Raw genomic sequence first — 17,743 nt, forward strand, 5'->3', positions numbered from 1 at the left:
ACGTGCAGGGGGTGCAGGCCGGCCAGCAGACAGGCAACAGGGCCGTACACACGCAGGTAACGTTACTTAAATAGTTAACTATCATACAGTAACATATGGTAACGTTAGCCTCTACCCAGGCTACAGGGCCGTACAGTACACAGTGTCACACAGGTAGAGCTGTGTACCTAAACAAATTTTAGGTACAGGTACAGGTACACAGGTTTAGGTACAGGTCCGGACCCGGACCTGAACCTGTACCTAAAAAATTCGACCAATTTACATGCTCTTCTGAACTCTTTCAATAGCAACAAAAACATGTATACACTTGATAGTTAAGGTTTAATTTTGGTTTATGGAGAATGCTCAGATAAAATATAGGCAAAAGTAAGGTATTATTGTTTTCATGAACACACTGTCCTTACATTGGAACCCATTGGCGACCAGCTATTTCCACATTTAAGGTCACAAATAGGCATAAAATTGGTGTGAAATTGTTTAGGTACAGTACCGGTACAGAGGGATTAGGTATTTTGGACCTGTACCTAATCAATTTTTCCGGTACAGTATCGGTACTGAGTATCGGTACACAGCTCTACACACAGGTAACGTTACTTGAATAGTTAACTATCATACAGTAACATATGGTAACGTTAGCCTCTACCCAGGCTACAGGGCACAGGTAACGTTTCGTACGACTGGAAACAGTAGAAATTGACCAAATAGAGAGATTTAATATACATGCGTACGTAGTACTGGTCATTACTATAGTACACGCAGTAACATATGATAGCCTCTACCAGGCTTCAGGAGGCGGTTGGAAAGAGTAGAAATTGGCCAAATAGAGAGAGATAACATGCGGAGGGAGTTGGTCCGCTAGAAAGTACAATTGGCCACCTCCTGAACGAAGCCTGGTTGAGGCTAAGCATATAGTGCCTGTGGTGGGTATGGGATCCTATGATGGCTGGCACCCAGGCTAGCTCTGTAACGTGTTAGGTGTTTCCAGGTCTTGTTGTCATCCACTTTAAAACACTGAAATAATGATCAGAAGCTCTGAGAGTCTGATGTTTCTATTGCAACATATGAATCAACTACGTTGTGGGTCTATGTGATAGACTTAGCCTTTTCAGATATACGATAACTATATGATAATTATGATACGTTGATGAAGGTTAGACATCCAGGTAATTCGATACGCCAAAAAGCAGTTACTCAAGCAACTGGATATGATTTTGTTTCATGTCGGCATCTCATGTCTTCACTTTATTTGTGCTTATAATGATATAAACCAGCATTTCCCCTCTGGTCTCTCAGTCACTGACGAAAGCTAGTGGATACTAGCTGAAATGTCTGACGTTTTCAAAATCATATCCAATTGCTTGAGTAACTGCTTTTTGGCGTATATGATATGATAACTATAACTCCTTCCCGTCTGTTTCCAGCCGTTTGAATGCGGAGTGAGCTGTCAGGGCCCACAGGGGGACGGCTGTACCTACTCCGCCCTGCAGTACAGCAACATGTTCACTCCTGTCAGCAACAGCAGCTGTCAGGGGGTACAGCAGAGCTACAGCTGCAGGACAGCAGGTAAGGCACCTGTACACACCTGTTAACACCTGTACACACACCTGTATACACACCTGTACACACCTGTACTCACACCTGTACACACACCTGTACTCACACCTGTACACACACCTGTACTCACACCTGTACACACACCTGTACACACACCTGTAAACACACCTGTAAACACCTGTACTCACACCTGTACACACCTGTAACACACCTGTACACACACCTGTACACACATGTACACACCTGTACATACACTTATACACACCTGTACATACATACACACCTGCACAAGGTGGGCAGCAGAGCTACACCTGCAGGACAGCAGGTAGGGCACCTGTACACACACCTGTACACTCACCTGTACACACACCTGTACACACCTGTACACTAGCCTTAACAACACAGACACAAGCATGTTTGTGATGCAGGTGTGTTTGTTGCGTGTTTGTAATGCAGCTGTGTTTGTAATGCAGGTGTGTTGTGTGTTTGTAATGCAGGTGTGTTGTGTGTTTGTAATGCAGGTGTGTTTGTTGTGTGTTTGTGATGCAGGTGTGTTTGTAATGCAGGTGTGTTGTGTGTTTGTAATGCAGGTGTGTTGAGTAGAGTGCTCAGCCCCCAGAGTCGCAGGTTCCACACATCCTCGCACAGCTTCAGCTATCCTCGCCGCCTTTGTACGTCTGCCCCTGATAGTCAGGCAGGGAAACCCCACATGTACAGTTGCAGGCACCTCTCCGCAGCAGCCCCTGCTGACCAGACCGGGAAACCCCCCAGCCAGCGGGAGCGGTTGAAGCGAGCTGTGCGGGACTACGGATCGACGGTTGTCGTGTTTCATATCGGCATCTCGCTGCTGTCACTGGGCGGCTTCTACCTCGCTGTGTCCAGGTGACCAAACTTCCTTCACTCCTTCATTTCTTCCCTTCTTCTCTCGCCTCTTACCTCTATCTGCCTGTAGTAACCCACACATATCACCTTGCTGTATCCAGGTGACAAAACTTCCTTCACACCTTAATTTCTTCCCTTCTTTTTGCTGTCACACTTCTCTGCACCTCCACTTGCCTGGCAGCACTATTCCTGATAACAACCCTGGGGTTGGAACCTTTCCTGAGGGGCCATTGTTGAAGTTGATGCTACTTCAGTGAACTGTCGCCCTCCTCTCACCCTACCTTCTAACAGCCCTGGTGTTCCTGTAGTCAGTACCTTCACACTTCTGCCCTGTAGCAAACCAGATGTTTGACTGAGGGTTAGTCTGGGTGAACTGTGTGTAGGTATGTCTGTGGACACAAGCATTCTGCATGTTGTGGCTGTCGGTATTAATAACATTTTTTTTTCAGTAATGTAGTAATGATTTGTACTTAACACATGGAAAATTTCCTTTCTTCATCAAGATAAACAAACTGATACATGTATATATTTTCAACTCTGTACTGTGTTGACTACTAACTATACCAACACAACTTATCTTTCATTCTAATATTCATGTTTTTTTGTAGATCTGGATGATACTAGTTAATGTAACGGACAGTCGTAGTCCCTACCTCAGGCGGGGCCGGCTACCTGTTCGAACACGTGCCAGCGTCGTGTTCGAACAGGTGATCTATACCGGTACCGTTTGAGGGAAGGGGCTCCAGAACCGGACAGTTAGAACTTGAATAAAAGAGTTGAGATAAAGCCATTGACGAGTGCAGACGTGCGTCCTTTTCGTCTTGTAACACTAGTAATAGTAAATGTTCCAACTATTTATGTACACCACTAACTGTTGTTTTGTGTGTGTTTCTGCAGTGGACTAGACATGGTGGCCTTGCTGCACAAGCTTGGCGTCGGGAAGGCGATCGCAGAGTCAGGTGTGGCGACGGGAGCGAGCACGTTTGTCATCGCGTACGCCGTGCACAAAGTCTTCGCACCTGTCCGCATCGGAATCACCCTCACCTGCGTGCCTTTTGTTGTGCGCTACCTGCGGAACGTGGGCATGCTCAGATGAGGGCCTGTATCATAGATGTACATAATTAATAACTATCCGGTATGTAAGCAATAAGCAATGGCAGCAAATTGAAATTACCCATATTGTGTAGCAGGGTTTTTTCTAAACAGGGGAATAAGGGAGCTGCTCCATCATATCAATTTTCGGATAATTTGAACCCTAAGTGGCTACATACACAACATATAGTCTTTCTCAAAATAATCTTTTTCCAGTAAAGATGTAAAAATGATACAACAATGCATTCTAGCATTACAAACTGTGTTACTCTCATTTAAAAAAAAACACCCCCTCGGTCACTAACTCTCTTGCCATGCTTGCGATCTGCTCCCTCACGCTAAATTTTCCTAGAAAAAACCCTGTTGTATAGGATGGGCAGATGTGAATCTCAGTTGCTGTATGTTTTCTGTTAAGTATTACAAAGATGTGTATCATTTCCATTCTGAGAAAGAGTAGTAATGAAACGTTTCTCATTCGTAGTGAAAGGACAAGCAGTGTAAGGGAAAAGGTAAAGCAGTCATAATGCTTTGTCAAGGGAAACAGAAGTGTGAATGTCAAACTTTGGTCACAGTTCTTTAAGAGGTTTTCTAATTTGTTCTGTTCACATAGGAAGCGAAGAAAGCCTCTGTAATTAGAAAGGACCAAACTTCAATATGCCCATCTGTTTATGTTCTTGTGTAAAGTTGTTTTAAAAAGTTACTATTCCTTTGTGTTAGAAGGCATGCTTAGCCTCTACCAGGCTTCGGGAGGCGGCTGGAAAGAGCAGAAATTGGCCAGATAGAGAGATGGCATGTCGGGGGAGTTGGTCTGCTGGGAGAGAATAGTTTGCCGCACAACTGTTCTCTCTAGCAGACCAAGGAGGTTAAATACTTGTCCTTGAGCAGACCAACTCCCTCTGCATGTTATCTCTGTATTTGGCCAATTTCTGCTTTTTCCAGCTGCCTCCTGAAGCCTGGTAGAGGCTATGGCATGCCCCAGAACTCCTGTATGCGAATGATCAGAAGTTTGAGGCTGGCCGGGCCAGAAATGTTGTGCTCAGTCATGGCAGTGAGAATATAGAAGTTTCCAGAAGCTGTTAGTAATTTTTACGCAGTCATGTGGACCTTGTCCTTTATGTAAACATCCTGGGTTGATGTGTAAACAACAGGACCTTTCAAAGTCTTTCTTGTGTTGGGATTGCATCAGCCATGTGTCAAAGGTCATCTGCCTGACCTTGATGTTGCAGGGTTCCAGGGCATTTTGTTTGTAGAACAGAAATTCTAGAAAAATGATGCCATTTGTTGGCAGATGTATTTTCATGTCTCTAATGAAAGAAGTGGAAAATTGAATATTCTTGTTCATAGTGATAGCATAGCTGAATGAGGGGAGGGGGATGTACAATACACACAACCTGGGGAATTGGTAACCTCATATCTTATTTTGTAATAGTATAGAATGTTTAATGCCAAGCATACATGTGCATGTAATGCAGTCTGTTTTTGTGTTGCCTCCATAACATCACTCAGAATGTAACTTTAAGTTGATCGATGAAAAGCAATAAAAGGAATCTGACAGAATGTATCTTTCCCAGACGTCTGGTAAAACCTTATGACAATGCCCTTCACTCTCTTTCTCACTATTATTAGTTCCTAAATTACTTTTGACAACATGTATTATCAATTCAGGAGAAACAAAAGTTACGAAAATAAATCAAGCTAGATACACAAGATAATAAAGTTAGCAAAATGGACTAACTAGTTAACTAATCAATTAACTAATAAATTAAGACAATCAAATAACATAAGAAGAAGAAGAAAAGTTAAAAACATAAATACCAAATAATACCAAATCAATTGTTGGGTCCGCTATTAAACTCCTCTGGTGTCGTATAACGTTAACCTTATAGCACTAGTTTTTCCAGCAACCCATTGGCGCCTGGATGCCAGACCCACACTGCACACTAGGTAGGGCTGCGGACCGGTACACTGTACCGGTCCAATACCGTAAAAATCGTTTCGATACAGGTCCAAAATACCGGATCATGACGTAACGAGTATATACCGAAATAGCTAGTTTACACCATGTATATGACTAAAGATAGGTAAATCCTACCACAAAGACGAAAAATTAGCACTGGAAAAGACGTAAACATCGTCGATTGATTTGAGATCCTCAGTCTCACGAGACATCGCGAGAGTGTGGCTAATCCAGGGTTGTGATTGGTCAACAAACTCAAATCAGGTCATAAATAAAGATACTGACAAGTTGTCAACACTTTATTATTGTTTCTGTGTCATGATTGAAAAAGTGAAGAACACGTGTTAATTTGTCAAATTGTTCAGGTACAGGTACAGGTCCGGACCTGTACCTAAACCTCTGTACCGGTACCTGTACCTGTACCTGATGTTACGTTTAGGTACGCAGCCCTAACACTAGGCCCTATCTTGCACACTGTTAACTTTCAGCCTAGTGTGCTGTGGGTCTAGCCTCTACCGGGCACCGCGGATTGCTGAAAAAATAGATCGTGGGTCGAAGATTGGAGCTTCCATGGCCCTGGATCTTCTCTGGTATACAATCCCTTTATTTCGGCCAATTTCTACTAATAAAAGTACTATTTTTCCAGCAATCCGCGGTGCCTGGTAGATGCTACTGTGGGTCTGGCACCCAGGCCAACTGCAGCTGTACACCAGGAAGACGGCTCAGCAGCGACCTCTAGCGACAGATATATTTGTTCTGTGGCATTTTCCATTACATGTTGCGGGGAGTCGAATAAAGCGAAGGAGAATATCGCATATTTTAAGCTTTTGCACAGCATATATTTTGTTCTGTAATTTTATACGTTCGTAAGATGTTTTTGAGTTACATGTATTTGTATCATTATATGTCAGCATATTTCGTTTTGCTTTCAAAACTGTGATATTAATATTTAAAAATCCCCCGCTGCCAATTTGGTACGTTCCAAAATCAACCAATCATAGCTCAGCATTGAAAACAAATTGGACCAATACCATGTAAGTAATTACGTGCTATTGACCAATCAGCGCTAAGGTGCTAGTTTTCAAATTTAAACCCAGTAGGCGCCATATTGGATAGTCACATAATCAAAGGAGAAGGAGTACAGAGCTGTGAGCTGCTGTTTTCGTGGAAAGAATATCGACGTTATCGCTGAAGTGGAGTTATTTTGACCGTAGGTAAGCGTTGAGTGTCTTTATATTCTATATTTGTGTTCGCTCTGGTCTCTACCGCTCTGGATAATTCTCTCGTTCCCGCAACCTTTTGCCTAAAGTTTTGACTGATATGCTGAAGACCCTCGCCGAGAACGAAAATAATTTGTGCGCCTTTTCCTAGGTAATCTAGGGCGTTCTGTCTACCATAATTTGAGCCACCCATCGAACCTAAAAGATGTATAGTTTACTACTTCTATTGCGCGTAATTTCTGTCAGATATCGCGAGGAAACTACTACATAGTATACTATTACTACTTTGCATAAAACCCGTCGGCCATGTTTTTTGTCGTTGCACAGAGGTCATATGTATTTTGATTAAAAATCGTTTCGCTCCCACATTTTAGTGGGTTAATTGATTGGCTTAGTTCTTGTCAAATACACGTATGGCTTTTTAGTCCTTTTTTTAGAGATCAATCAAATTTACCGGATAGTGAGTGTATGCCGCCGAGGTCCAAAAAAAAATAGCCTGGATGGCAGCCCCCCCCCCTCTCTACCCCGAGTTAGCTGGTGTGCAAGGCTCAGTGGTTTTACAGGGTCTTACTCAAGCCGAGTCTAGTAAATTTTCTTTGGGGCATGAAGGCCCTGGAGCGGAGGGGCTGGCCTGTGTGGGCCCTGGAAAAACAGTGTGGTAGAAATTCATAAGCATCTTCTGAATTATACTTGTAGAGTAGAGTAGTAACAAAAGAAAGCAGTTGGTCAAGCAACTGTGTAAGAAACAGGAGGAGCGAGTAGAAACATATAAAAACCCCTGGTCCCGGGCCGGGGTTCGAACCCTCGACCAGACCCGGGCACCAGTCCACACGCCAACGCTCTAACCACTTGGCTGAAAAGGTCTAGACCTGTCAGCCGGGTCAGTTGGTAGCGCCTATAAACCCCCCACTGTTACAACTGGACAGATTCTCAAAAGTTGTCCAGTTGTTTTGTTTGTATGATGAATAATAGAAAATGAATAAATATCATAAATATGCGCCGGGGAGGCCTGAAACCCAAGGCTTAAATCCTATGTGGTTTATCGTGGGCCTTCCCCAAAGGAAATAGTACCGGTAAATGTGATATTCTCACTAACATTTTTTGTTAGTCATGTTACATGTTCTTGTGTAGCTTTTTTTAATCTCATTGCCTGGATGTTTAACCCTTCATCGACAAACCTTGTTTTAAGTTGTTATAACTTACATGTCATCTTCCCCAGATATCCCCAAGTTTGCAGAAGTTGCTCTACTCTGCAGCTGCTGTAATCTGAAGTCTTCCGTCAGGAGTCCTGTGCAATTTTGGAGGTTCTGTGTGTTCCAGTCAGACAGCCAAGATGGTGAGTTTTTCCTCAGAGCAGCACCACTCATCTCCAGTCCCCTGTAAATTTTTACATCATTTTTTCTTACGTGGCACACACCTTGAACGTTGATGCGTTGAGAAAAACTGTCTTAAAATTTAGTTCAGGCCTGTTTTGTGGTTCATTCCGGACACGGTAAAATTCAATATGGCCGCAGATTGCCAAGGATTATTATAGAGTTATGCACTCTGAGGCTCTGGTGGGGTTAATCTGGGCATTTGTTCAGGGTTTCATCCCCTGGCCCGGCTGGTGAGTGCATTGGGAAACCAGAGACACACAAAAATTGGGCCCGCGGCCCGCCGCCTGTCAGTTACATGGGAGCCAGTATCAGCCTGGCAAAAAGTTAATCAGCTGAATGGAGTGCCCCACGACTTGGATGCCAGTATTTACAGCAGTGTCGGTCATGGGACTAGGTAGGTAGGTAGGTATTCACAGCATATTATATGAAAGGCTTTAGTCACCAGGGCTCTACTGCTAATGTGATAGTTTATTTGGGAATCTTGTGTAGCCCAGGAGTTTCCTTGATGTGAAATTCTCTGTTTCTGTTCCAGATTAAGAATCCAATGGCCCTACTGGAGAAGGAGAACAAGGACGCTCCAAATGTTCGGGTCAGTAGTGTACACATACAAAAGTGGAGGTGTAAATGTGTAATGCTGTATTGTGTTCTGTTAAAGATGAGATGTAACTTGATAGATAAAACTACTTGAAGTATAATGCTTTCTGCTGTATTGTGTTATGCAAGGGCCGAGGTGTGATGCCGTGTTGTGGTATAAAAAAAAGCTGAGGTGTTGTAAAAAGTGCCGTGTTGTAAAAAGTGATGTGTAACGCTGTGTTGTAAAAGATGAGGTCTGTGTTGTTGTAGAAGAGCTGAGTTGTAATGCTGTTTTGTGTTATAAAAAAGCTAAGGTGTGTGTGTGTGATGTGTTGTAAAAGGTGAGTGATGTTATATAAAACATTAAAAGCTGATCATGAGGTGTAATGCTGTGTTGTTGTATAAAACTATTAAAAGCTTTTGTGTCCTGTATAGATCCTGGTGAAATCGAAATCCGAGGCGTCGCAGGGAGCGCAGCGTGTGCTGAAGGCTCAGCCGTCCAACAGCAGCACAGGACAGAAACCTGCAGCCGCACAGCAGCCTGCAGGCTTGGCGGGCACCGGCGGGGACAGGTACGGGACGGGGGTGGGGGGTACGTAGGCGGGAGGGGGGTACGGGGCAGTGCTGAAGGCTCAGCCGTCCAACAGCAGCACGGGACAGAAACCTGCAGCAGCCTGCAGGCATCGCAGGTAGCAGCGGGGACAGGTAGGATGCTCGATATGAAACACAAGGACTTAAGGAGGCCCATTAATCACTCAGTTTAACTTGTATGTAGTTTTTTTTCCTGGTGTTTCGTGCTGTTGGCCCACACTCTAACTAAGCCACCAGACGGCTGAGATGTAAATCGGATAGGGTCAGGAAAAACATTACAGAATATCCCCTATCTGCTTTTTCACGTTAGCTGTACTTGTAACGGTAAGCTACAGTAACATTAACGGTTAATCTGACTTCTGTGTGTATGTGTATGTTTGTGTACAAAGTGAAGATGTTTTTTTAATGCTTTTTTTTTCAGGAAAATGAAAAGCTGGAAGCTGGAAGACTTTGACATTGGTCGGCCGCTGGGGAAGGGGAAATTTGGGAATGTTTATTTGGCAAGAGAGAAAAACTCCAAGTTTATCGTAGCGTTGAAGGTAAGACTAGTTACTATTATCATGAAAGTTCATCTGTGTTGGTAGTAATCATAGTAAAAGTACTAAAAGGTTGAACTTTATTCCAACACACAATTACGCAGAACTGTACAATTGTGTGTTGGAATAAAGTTCAACCTTTTACTATACTAGTTATTATTGTAGTGTTGATGATAAAGCTTGTTTTTGTTGCTAGTTTTCTTGTTTCTGTTGGTAGTTTTTTTACTTGCGTCTCAAAGTAAAACAGGAAGAACAAATTCACCCACATATTTCCGTTAGCCTAACTTGAATGTAGCTTGTTAGCTTTAAACCAACCATGCAATATGGCAGACAGACAGGACTAACGTGGCTAACACTTGGCAAAATGTAGGCTGAAGTTCCCAGTTTAGTGATCAAACCTCGACACCTGCTTCCCACCTGCAGGTGCTGTTTAAGTCTCAGCTGATGAAGGCAGGTGTGGAGCATCAGCTGCGACGCGAGATAGAGATCCAGTCCCACCTCAGGTGAGAAACTTTCACTTTTACTAACCTAACCCACCTCAGGTGAGAAACTCTCACTTTTACTAACCAAACCCACCTCAGGTGAGAAACTTTTACGAACCAAACCCACCTCAGGTGAGAAATTTTCACTTTTACTAACCAAACCCACCTCAGGTGAGAAACTTGCACTCTAGTTCATGGATGTATGGTTAGTGGATATGTGTCTCTGCCAACCCAATGATCCTTGGACAAATATTACCGAGCTTTAATGAGTAATTTTACATAGTAGTGTTTTACAAAGTTGAGTGCTGACATTCTGTTTTCCCTCAGTAGTGTTTTACAGAGTTGAGTGCTGACATTTTTTCCCTCAGTAGTGTTTTACAAAGTTGTGTGACGTTTTTTCCCTCAGTAGTGTTTTATAAAGGTTTGTGCTGAAATGTTTCCCCTCAGACATCCGCACATCCTGCGTCTGTACGGTTATTTCTACGACGACACGCGGGTTTACCTGATCCTGGAGTACGCGCCGCGGGGGGAACTCTACAAGGAGCTGCAGAAGCAAGTCCGCTTCGACGAGAGAAGATCTGCAACGGTACGTCACTGCAAACTTCTCCTACCCAACAACTAACCCCCCCTCCCCTACAGCCACGGTACATCACTGCAAACTTCTACCCAACAACTAACCCCCCTCCCCTACAGCCACGATACAGCTGGTGTGTTACGCCGAAGGGCGGTTATACCGGCTATGCAGATACAGAAGCTGGTGTGTTACGCTGAAGGACAGTTATACCGGCTATACAGATACAGAAGCTGGTGTGTTGCGCTGAAGGGTGGTTATACCGGCTATACAGATACAGAAGCTGGTGTGTTGCGCCGAAGGGCGGTTATACCAGCTATACAGATACAGAAGCTGGTGTGTTACGCCAAAGGGTGGTTATACCAGCTATACAGATACAGAAGCTGGTGTGTTACGCTGAAGGGCGGTTATACCGGCTATACAGATACGTCACTACAAACTTCTGAAGGCAGTTCACGTACAAATCACTCCCGGTCGCAACCTGTCATTGTTTCCAGTACCAGGCAGACATCCCATGTTATAATTCATTTATGATGTCAGTAAGATGTTTCTGGTATTTAGTTAAGCCTCCTACCAGCTAATTATAGCACCCCTACCCTACCCCTACAGCTAACCCTGCCCCCCTCCCCCAGTACATTGCCCAACTAACCCTGCCCCTCCCCCCACCAGTACCAATGCCCAGCTAACCCTGCCCCCTCCCCCACAGTGCTAACTCTGCCCCCCTCCCCCACAGTACATAGCCCAGCTGGCAGATGCGCTGAAGTACTGCCACTCGAAGAAGGTGATCCACAGAGACATCAAGCCGGAGAACCTGCTGCTGGGGCTGAAGGGAGACCTGAAGATCGCAGACTTCGGCTGGTCTGTCCACGCACCTTCCTCCAGGTAAGGGAACCACACTGGGCGGCCTTCTTCTTTTTCTTCCCTTTTCGTGCAAACCTTAATGCATTGGTTAATGGCTCCCGCACGGTGGGGGTATTGGATGGGGTGGTCGCTTGTACATGTATGCTTTGTGTGTGTGTAAGTTGTGGTCTGCAGCTCCTCAATGGGCAGGGGCGCCACTCCCTGTCCGCCACCGAGAGCAGGGTGGGGATCCAACTAATAATAGCAGAGTGCAGCTAGGCTGAGATGGATTCCAGCGGCCTTGTAGTCTAGAAGTTGTAAGTTGTGGGTCCTTCTCCTCCACTCCTCTCTGTCATCCATCAGTGAGCGGAGCTCAGGTGTTGAAGGCTTCCATAGGAAGGGCATCCAGCCGTAAAAAGCTTGCTTCAAAAAAAAGACTTGCACTTGGGAAAAATGACCTTAGAATTGGATTTAAAAAGTAAGTTGTAACCCTCTGTGTTTCCCCCTGTGCTGCCAGACGTGCGACGCTGTGCGGAACCCTTGACTACCTGCCTCCTGAGATGATAGAAGGGAAGATGCACGACGAGAAGGTGGACCTGTGGAGTCTCGGCGTACTGTGCTACGAGTTTCTGGTGGGCAAACCGCCGTTCGAGGCAGAAGGACACAGCGAAACCTACAGAAGGATTTCAAAGGTGGGTCCAGCTGTGCTGCTGAGTGATGCAGACTTCAGTATTGCAGGAGTCAGTATTGCCCTGATGAAGATGACAGAAGGTCATCGAAACGTTGGCTTGAAAAAATAAATGGTTGTGATAGAAAGAACTTTGCTATTCAGTCGTTTACCAACCTGATGAAATTATTTATGCAGACTTGTTTGTTATAGCTGTATTGCAAAGTAGCCTCATGAAAAGTGATTTCTACACTTAATTTGTTAGTCCATCGTAGTTTAGAGCGCTGCCGGCCATTCTTATTATAGAACTACGTCATTGCGAAGTTATGGCGGTGGCCAATTTGTGAACGCTAGGCGCTAGCTAGCCCAGACTTCCAACGGCCTGCAGCACTCTAAACTACGATGGACTAACGAACTAAGTGTAGAAATCACTTTTCAGACCTACCATGTATGACATAATGACAGATTTTATCAAACCTCTTGTGTCCCTTCAAAGCTGTTTTGTAAATAGCCTCATGTGGAACATTCACTGTCCACTCATTATTCAGTTTACACCTACAAGAGTTTGAAATGTCTTCACTCTCACACTGACAGTGTGAGAGTGAAGACAAAATTTAAACTGCAGCAAAATTAATTTTTTTTTGCTGTTGAGGAATTAATTGAGTACAGTTTGTCATTACCCATGATGCCTTGTTTCCCCAGGTTGACCTGAGATTCCCTCCGCACGTGACCTCCGGAGCCCGGGATTTGATATCAAAGGTACGACCAGCATCAGCTTAGAATGGTCATTAGTTCTGTCCTTTACTCTGCAGTACCTCAATAATCATTGCCATGTATGATGTCAGGGTAAGGGTCATCACTGGCCCTGCAAAGTAATATAACCTGCATGTTGTTTATTTTATTTTATTTCTTTTATTCACATGGATTTTTGAGCATTGGATAGGAAACACTTGTTGTGCTTATGTGAATCCGCTGCGCATAAAACATATTCAAAAGTAAACATAAAGATGACATTATTAAAGTATAACATAACATGAAATGAAAGTGGCTGACACACCAATACCTATAGCATTAATGAGATTGGTCAAATCTTCGCAGATAACACACGTGACTCCGTGAGCAGTGGATTATAGGTTGCAGAAAGTCTGTGGCGCCCCCCGTCTCTGTCTCACCTGCATGTTGTTGTTTTTGTTGACAGCTCCTGCGACACAACCCGATGTTACGACTGCCGTTGGACAGCGTTCTCACCCACCCTTGGATAAAGGACCACGCCGCTACCCAGGCCGATTCCACGCCAGCGCACCCGACACACGCCCCCAAAACCAAGTCATGATCCACCCAAGTACACCCGATACACGCCCAACACACCACCCAAACACACCCGACACACGCCCCAATACACCACCCAAACGCACCCCACACACGCTTCACGCACCAAGTCATAATAGTATAGCTGCTCATACAAATACTCTCAGCGGTAGTTTCTACCTTAACCACATTGGTTTAGGCAGGAACTTGGGTTGGTGCAGAGGCAGAAATTCCTGTTATGGAAACTGTAAAAAAACAAATCATGGGTTCACCGGGGGACTTTCCTCACCACATTGTAAATTGATGGAGAATCCAAAGTTTAACATTTGTGACTAGAGTACACTTGTGGATATTGTAGGGGAGCATTCGGTTTACTGCTGCTCTAGTGGATACTTAGCACTCTTAGTCTCATGTACAAATTAGGGAGTAGAAAGGGTAACATATCTGTAAGAAAATCTAGCGAGGGATTACCATTTGTAACCAAACCTGTACAGTTCAAGTTTGATCAGGATTTGATACTGCTGTACTAGATTTATATTCATAAGATCATTTTTGTCCCTCAGATTTGTATTATCGGTATAAGCTATGGGAGTCTTTGCACAATATTTCTTCTACAAATAGCAATAACATGATCTAGGATAGTTCCAATCACTAAGAACCATCTAAATGAGACTCTTGCTCTACTGTCAGCTTTCTCCGTACTAAGGACCTCAGCCCAGGTCCCTTTAGTTTGAGTCTTCAGTCTGTGGCTTCCCTTCTTCCAGTAGTCCCAGAAATAATCTTACATAGAGTTTGTATGTGATGGAAGAAAATATTTGCTTTTACAATTTCATTAATTTCTGTGTTTTATCATTTTCCTTACATTCCTATCATAGGTTTTTTACCATTATGTATGTATCAATGAGAATAAAGATATTGTCCTTTTACAGCTGTGTCAGTCCCTTGTTATTATGTACACCAGGTAGAGCCGTGTACCTAAACCCACATTTAGGTTCAGGTCCGGATTCAAGTCCAGAGGTTTAGGTTCAGTTTTGGACTTGTATATGTCTAAACCCATGGCATATACAAACTTGCATGTTGGCAACTTTGCAATGTTTTTTTTGGGGGGGGGCAAAACTTTGGCCACATAACATGGAGGCCGACACTTGATGCCCGATGGCAATGTTTTCGTCATTTTGCAGCACAGATTTTGCAATCTATGGTAGGTTTTAGGTGGTTTGGAAAGAAAGGGGGTATGTGACTTTTTTTTGTAACAAGTCGGTTCTTGACTTTTGGGTTTTTTTGGACTTGAACCAAAACATTTTTATAAGTTTGTCAGGTTTTAATGACATGAATATCAGGTCAGGTCCTCAGCCTTTCTAAAAGCCATGAGTACTCCAGTTCAAAGACAGCAACTCTTCACAATCGTTTCCACCATTTTATTCCCATCATGAAACACAAAAGGCACTTATTCCACCACAGTACCCTCCAGATGATACCTGTAAAGTCGCTTGTGAGCTCACACCTCGGTCTTTCCTAGATCCTGTTAGTTGAGCGTTGAATACAGAAACACTCAAAATTAAACTACAAGAAATATTAGATTATCAGCTCCAGAAGTGACAAAAATATACAGCCTTTCACATAAAAACTCACTGGACAATTCCACGTCTCTACAAAAATATTTACAACACCAGCAGTAGATACTAGTAATGAACACTTATATGGCCTTACATCCCTATATCAGTTCATGATAGCCAAAATATATATACCAGTATATGATAAGAGTACTAGTATCTAGTTCTAATAACAGTACAGTAGTCATAATATGTATTTCTACATAACAGTTATTCACATGCAAGTATAAAAGAATGCAACATTAGGTCCGACTCCCAAAACACCATTTAAAAATACTGTTACAGTAGTAATGGAAAAATAAAATAGTTATTATACCACTAAATAACATCAAACAATATACTGCATTATGCAGTAAACTCATCACTATATACGAGGCAACATGACATTGATCATTTATACCACAGTACTTTAGGGTAGTATTGACAGTATGGAGAGTCTACGTTGTAGTCAGTCAGTAGTAGGGCCGGGTAGTGTGTCCTGTAGGCTACTAGGACCGGGTAGTTTCAGTCTAGGGTTTATGTCCTGGTAGACAGAGAGTAGGGAGGGGGTGGAGGGTTTTCTGCTGTGTAGGCTGGTGGAGCTGTGGCCATCTGAAATACAAAAAACACAGTTACTGATGCAGAACAAAGGAGATATTTGTGACATATTTGGTGAACAACTGACAGACAGACAAAAAGCAATCTGATGAGCTACATTTAAAGCTTTAAATATATATGAATCTTTATTGCTTGTTCTTGCCCAGATGGGCTAAATGCACAAGAGGACATGCAGTATGCAAAACATGAGTATTGCATACTGGAATGCTACATGTATATTCTAATGCTAATTGCTAGGAATCTATACATTACAACAATACTATATACTACCTATCATCTACGGTTAGTTGCCCTTTCTTCTCTCTTTTTAAAACAATGCAACTAAATCCTTTCATTCTTCAGAAAAAGCATCGGGAGTTAAACTCTGCCATGTCAGTGCAAAGCACAGAAAAGTTCATGTTGGAAGTTGAAGTTGACTGACCGAGGTGAAGTCCTTTGCCTGGTACGGGTTCTGGTAGGGGGCGGGGCTGAAGGCTGGGCGGGGTACGGGGCGGGGTATGGTGCCGTTTCCGTGGCGACGGTAGCGTGGTACGTGTTCCCCGCGCCGCCCTGCAACCGGACGTAGCCCTGGCGTTTGTTCCGCCCGCACAGCCAGCAGATCAGGATGATCACTTTCACAACCACGATCAGGATGATCAGTGCAATGCTGCAATAACAACAGTAGGAGTACGTCACTATAGTGTATGCAATTTTCAATTTTATTAAGAACAGTCAACATAGCAGGTGTACGTAGTACTGAATTGTGTGGACTTTACATAAGTACAAGAGACGCACAAGGCGGCGCAATGCTGCAATAAAGGCAGGGTTATTTATTTAAGTTGCCAACACTGTAATACAGTGGAAGCCCTGGCAGCTGAGCTGATGTTAAGGCAGGGTTACTAAGTTACTCTCCAAGCAGAGGTTTGGGGTTATTTTTGGTGTGTTTTTAGACTTTCTTTCACCATTACAGCAGAAAGCTTACAAGTTACATGTTAATCACTTACACAAACATCACAGCAGAAAGCTTGCATATTTCTACCAACATTACAGCAGAAAGCTTAATGAATGACTTACACAAAGCCCATCCAGTCCAGGTACCCATCATGATAGCTGTACACATGTGGCCCGTGTGGGGGGTGGGGGTCTGGTGGCCCGGGGGGGTAGGGGTCTGGGGGGCCAGGGTGGGGGTCTGGGGGGCCTCTTCCTCCATCTGCCATGACAGGTTCCTTCCCTGAAAACACAAGTCCACATTCCATGTCTGACCCCAAACTAAAGAAAATTATTGACCACAAAGCTACAAATACTATGTAATGTAAATGTATATGTAATTGTATGTGATGTATTGTTATGTCTTATGTACCCTCTCCTGGAAGAATAGCTGCCACCCTCGGGAGAGCTTTTCCTCAATAAACGGTAAAAATTGTTTCTTATATCAAGGAGGTTAAATAACAAGTTTTCTGGTCATAATTCTAGTGTCCCTGCAGCCCACAAAATTCTGACGTTATTCACAACCACAATAGTCACTGCACTTTGGAACTGGCACCCAGGAGATCTTGCAGCAATCAGGAACAGACAGAAATTGAATCAACAAGCAGCTGATTGCTTCTAACTGCTTCGATGGTGGGGGGGGGCGTATGTACTCCTTGTTAAGGGGACACTTGTTAAGGTGGCAAAAATACCCAAAAGTTTTGATAACATAACCGCTTATATAGAAGCTAGGTACACCATAACTCTCCCGTTCACACCCACCTGGTCTGATGCCGAGAATTATATGCTGTAGATGGCGTCTATGGCACCAAACTAGCTTCTGCCAGGTATTCTAGGAGGCAGACACCTTCAGATCTTGTGACTGTCATGAACAATAAGTGGGTTCTACCATTGTGATTTATGTTTAGCTTTTGTTTT

General features: G+C 43.7%; 2 protein-coding genes and 1 pseudogene across 3 annotated transcripts; 2 read left to right on the top strand and 1 right to left on the bottom strand.

Moving 5' to 3' along the window:
* Positions 1–6: 6 nt before the first annotated feature.
* Positions 7–4,234, top strand: LOC109487430 (protein FAM210B-like). The gene is made up of 4 exons (XM_019791425.1): positions 7–56; positions 1,422–1,563; positions 2,145–2,436; positions 3,334–4,234. Exons 2-4 carry the CDS (start codon positions 1,497–1,499, stop codon positions 3,530–3,532), a joined length of 558 nt encoding a protein of 185 aa, XP_019646984.1. The 5' UTR covers positions 7–56; positions 1,422–1,496; the 3' UTR covers positions 3,533–4,234.
* A 3,722-nt stretch (positions 4,235–7,956) lies between these two features.
* Positions 7,957–14,575, top strand: LOC109487417 (aurora kinase A-A-like). 2 transcript variants are annotated; one of them, XM_019791409.1, is made up of 10 exons: positions 7,957–8,041; positions 8,614–8,670; positions 9,090–9,226; positions 9,667–9,784; positions 10,205–10,284; positions 10,711–10,849; positions 11,568–11,716; positions 12,192–12,366; positions 13,044–13,100; positions 13,540–14,575. In XM_019791409.1, exons 1-10 carry the CDS (start codon positions 8,039–8,041, stop codon positions 13,672–13,674), a joined length of 1,050 nt encoding a protein of 349 aa, XP_019646968.1. In that variant the 5' UTR covers positions 7,957–8,038; the 3' UTR covers positions 13,675–14,575. The 2 variants fall into 2 exon arrangements, with proteins under 2 accessions (XP_019646968.1, XP_019646969.1); XM_019791410.1 differs by lacking the exons at positions 7,957–8,041; positions 8,614–8,670; positions 9,090–9,226 and adding an exon at positions 9,302–9,359.
* Positions 14,576–15,052: 477 nt separating this feature from the next.
* LOC109487352 lies at positions 15,053–17,055 on the bottom strand (annotated as a pseudogene).
* Positions 17,056–17,743: the final 688 nt, after the last annotated feature.

This window comes from Branchiostoma belcheri, unplaced genomic scaffold, assembly GCF_001625305.1.
Source record: "Branchiostoma belcheri isolate BF01 breed outbred unplaced genomic scaffold, Haploidv18h27 scaffold88, whole genome shotgun sequence".
Lineage (NCBI taxonomy): Eukaryota > Metazoa > Chordata > Leptocardii > Amphioxiformes > Branchiostomatidae > Branchiostoma > Branchiostoma belcheri.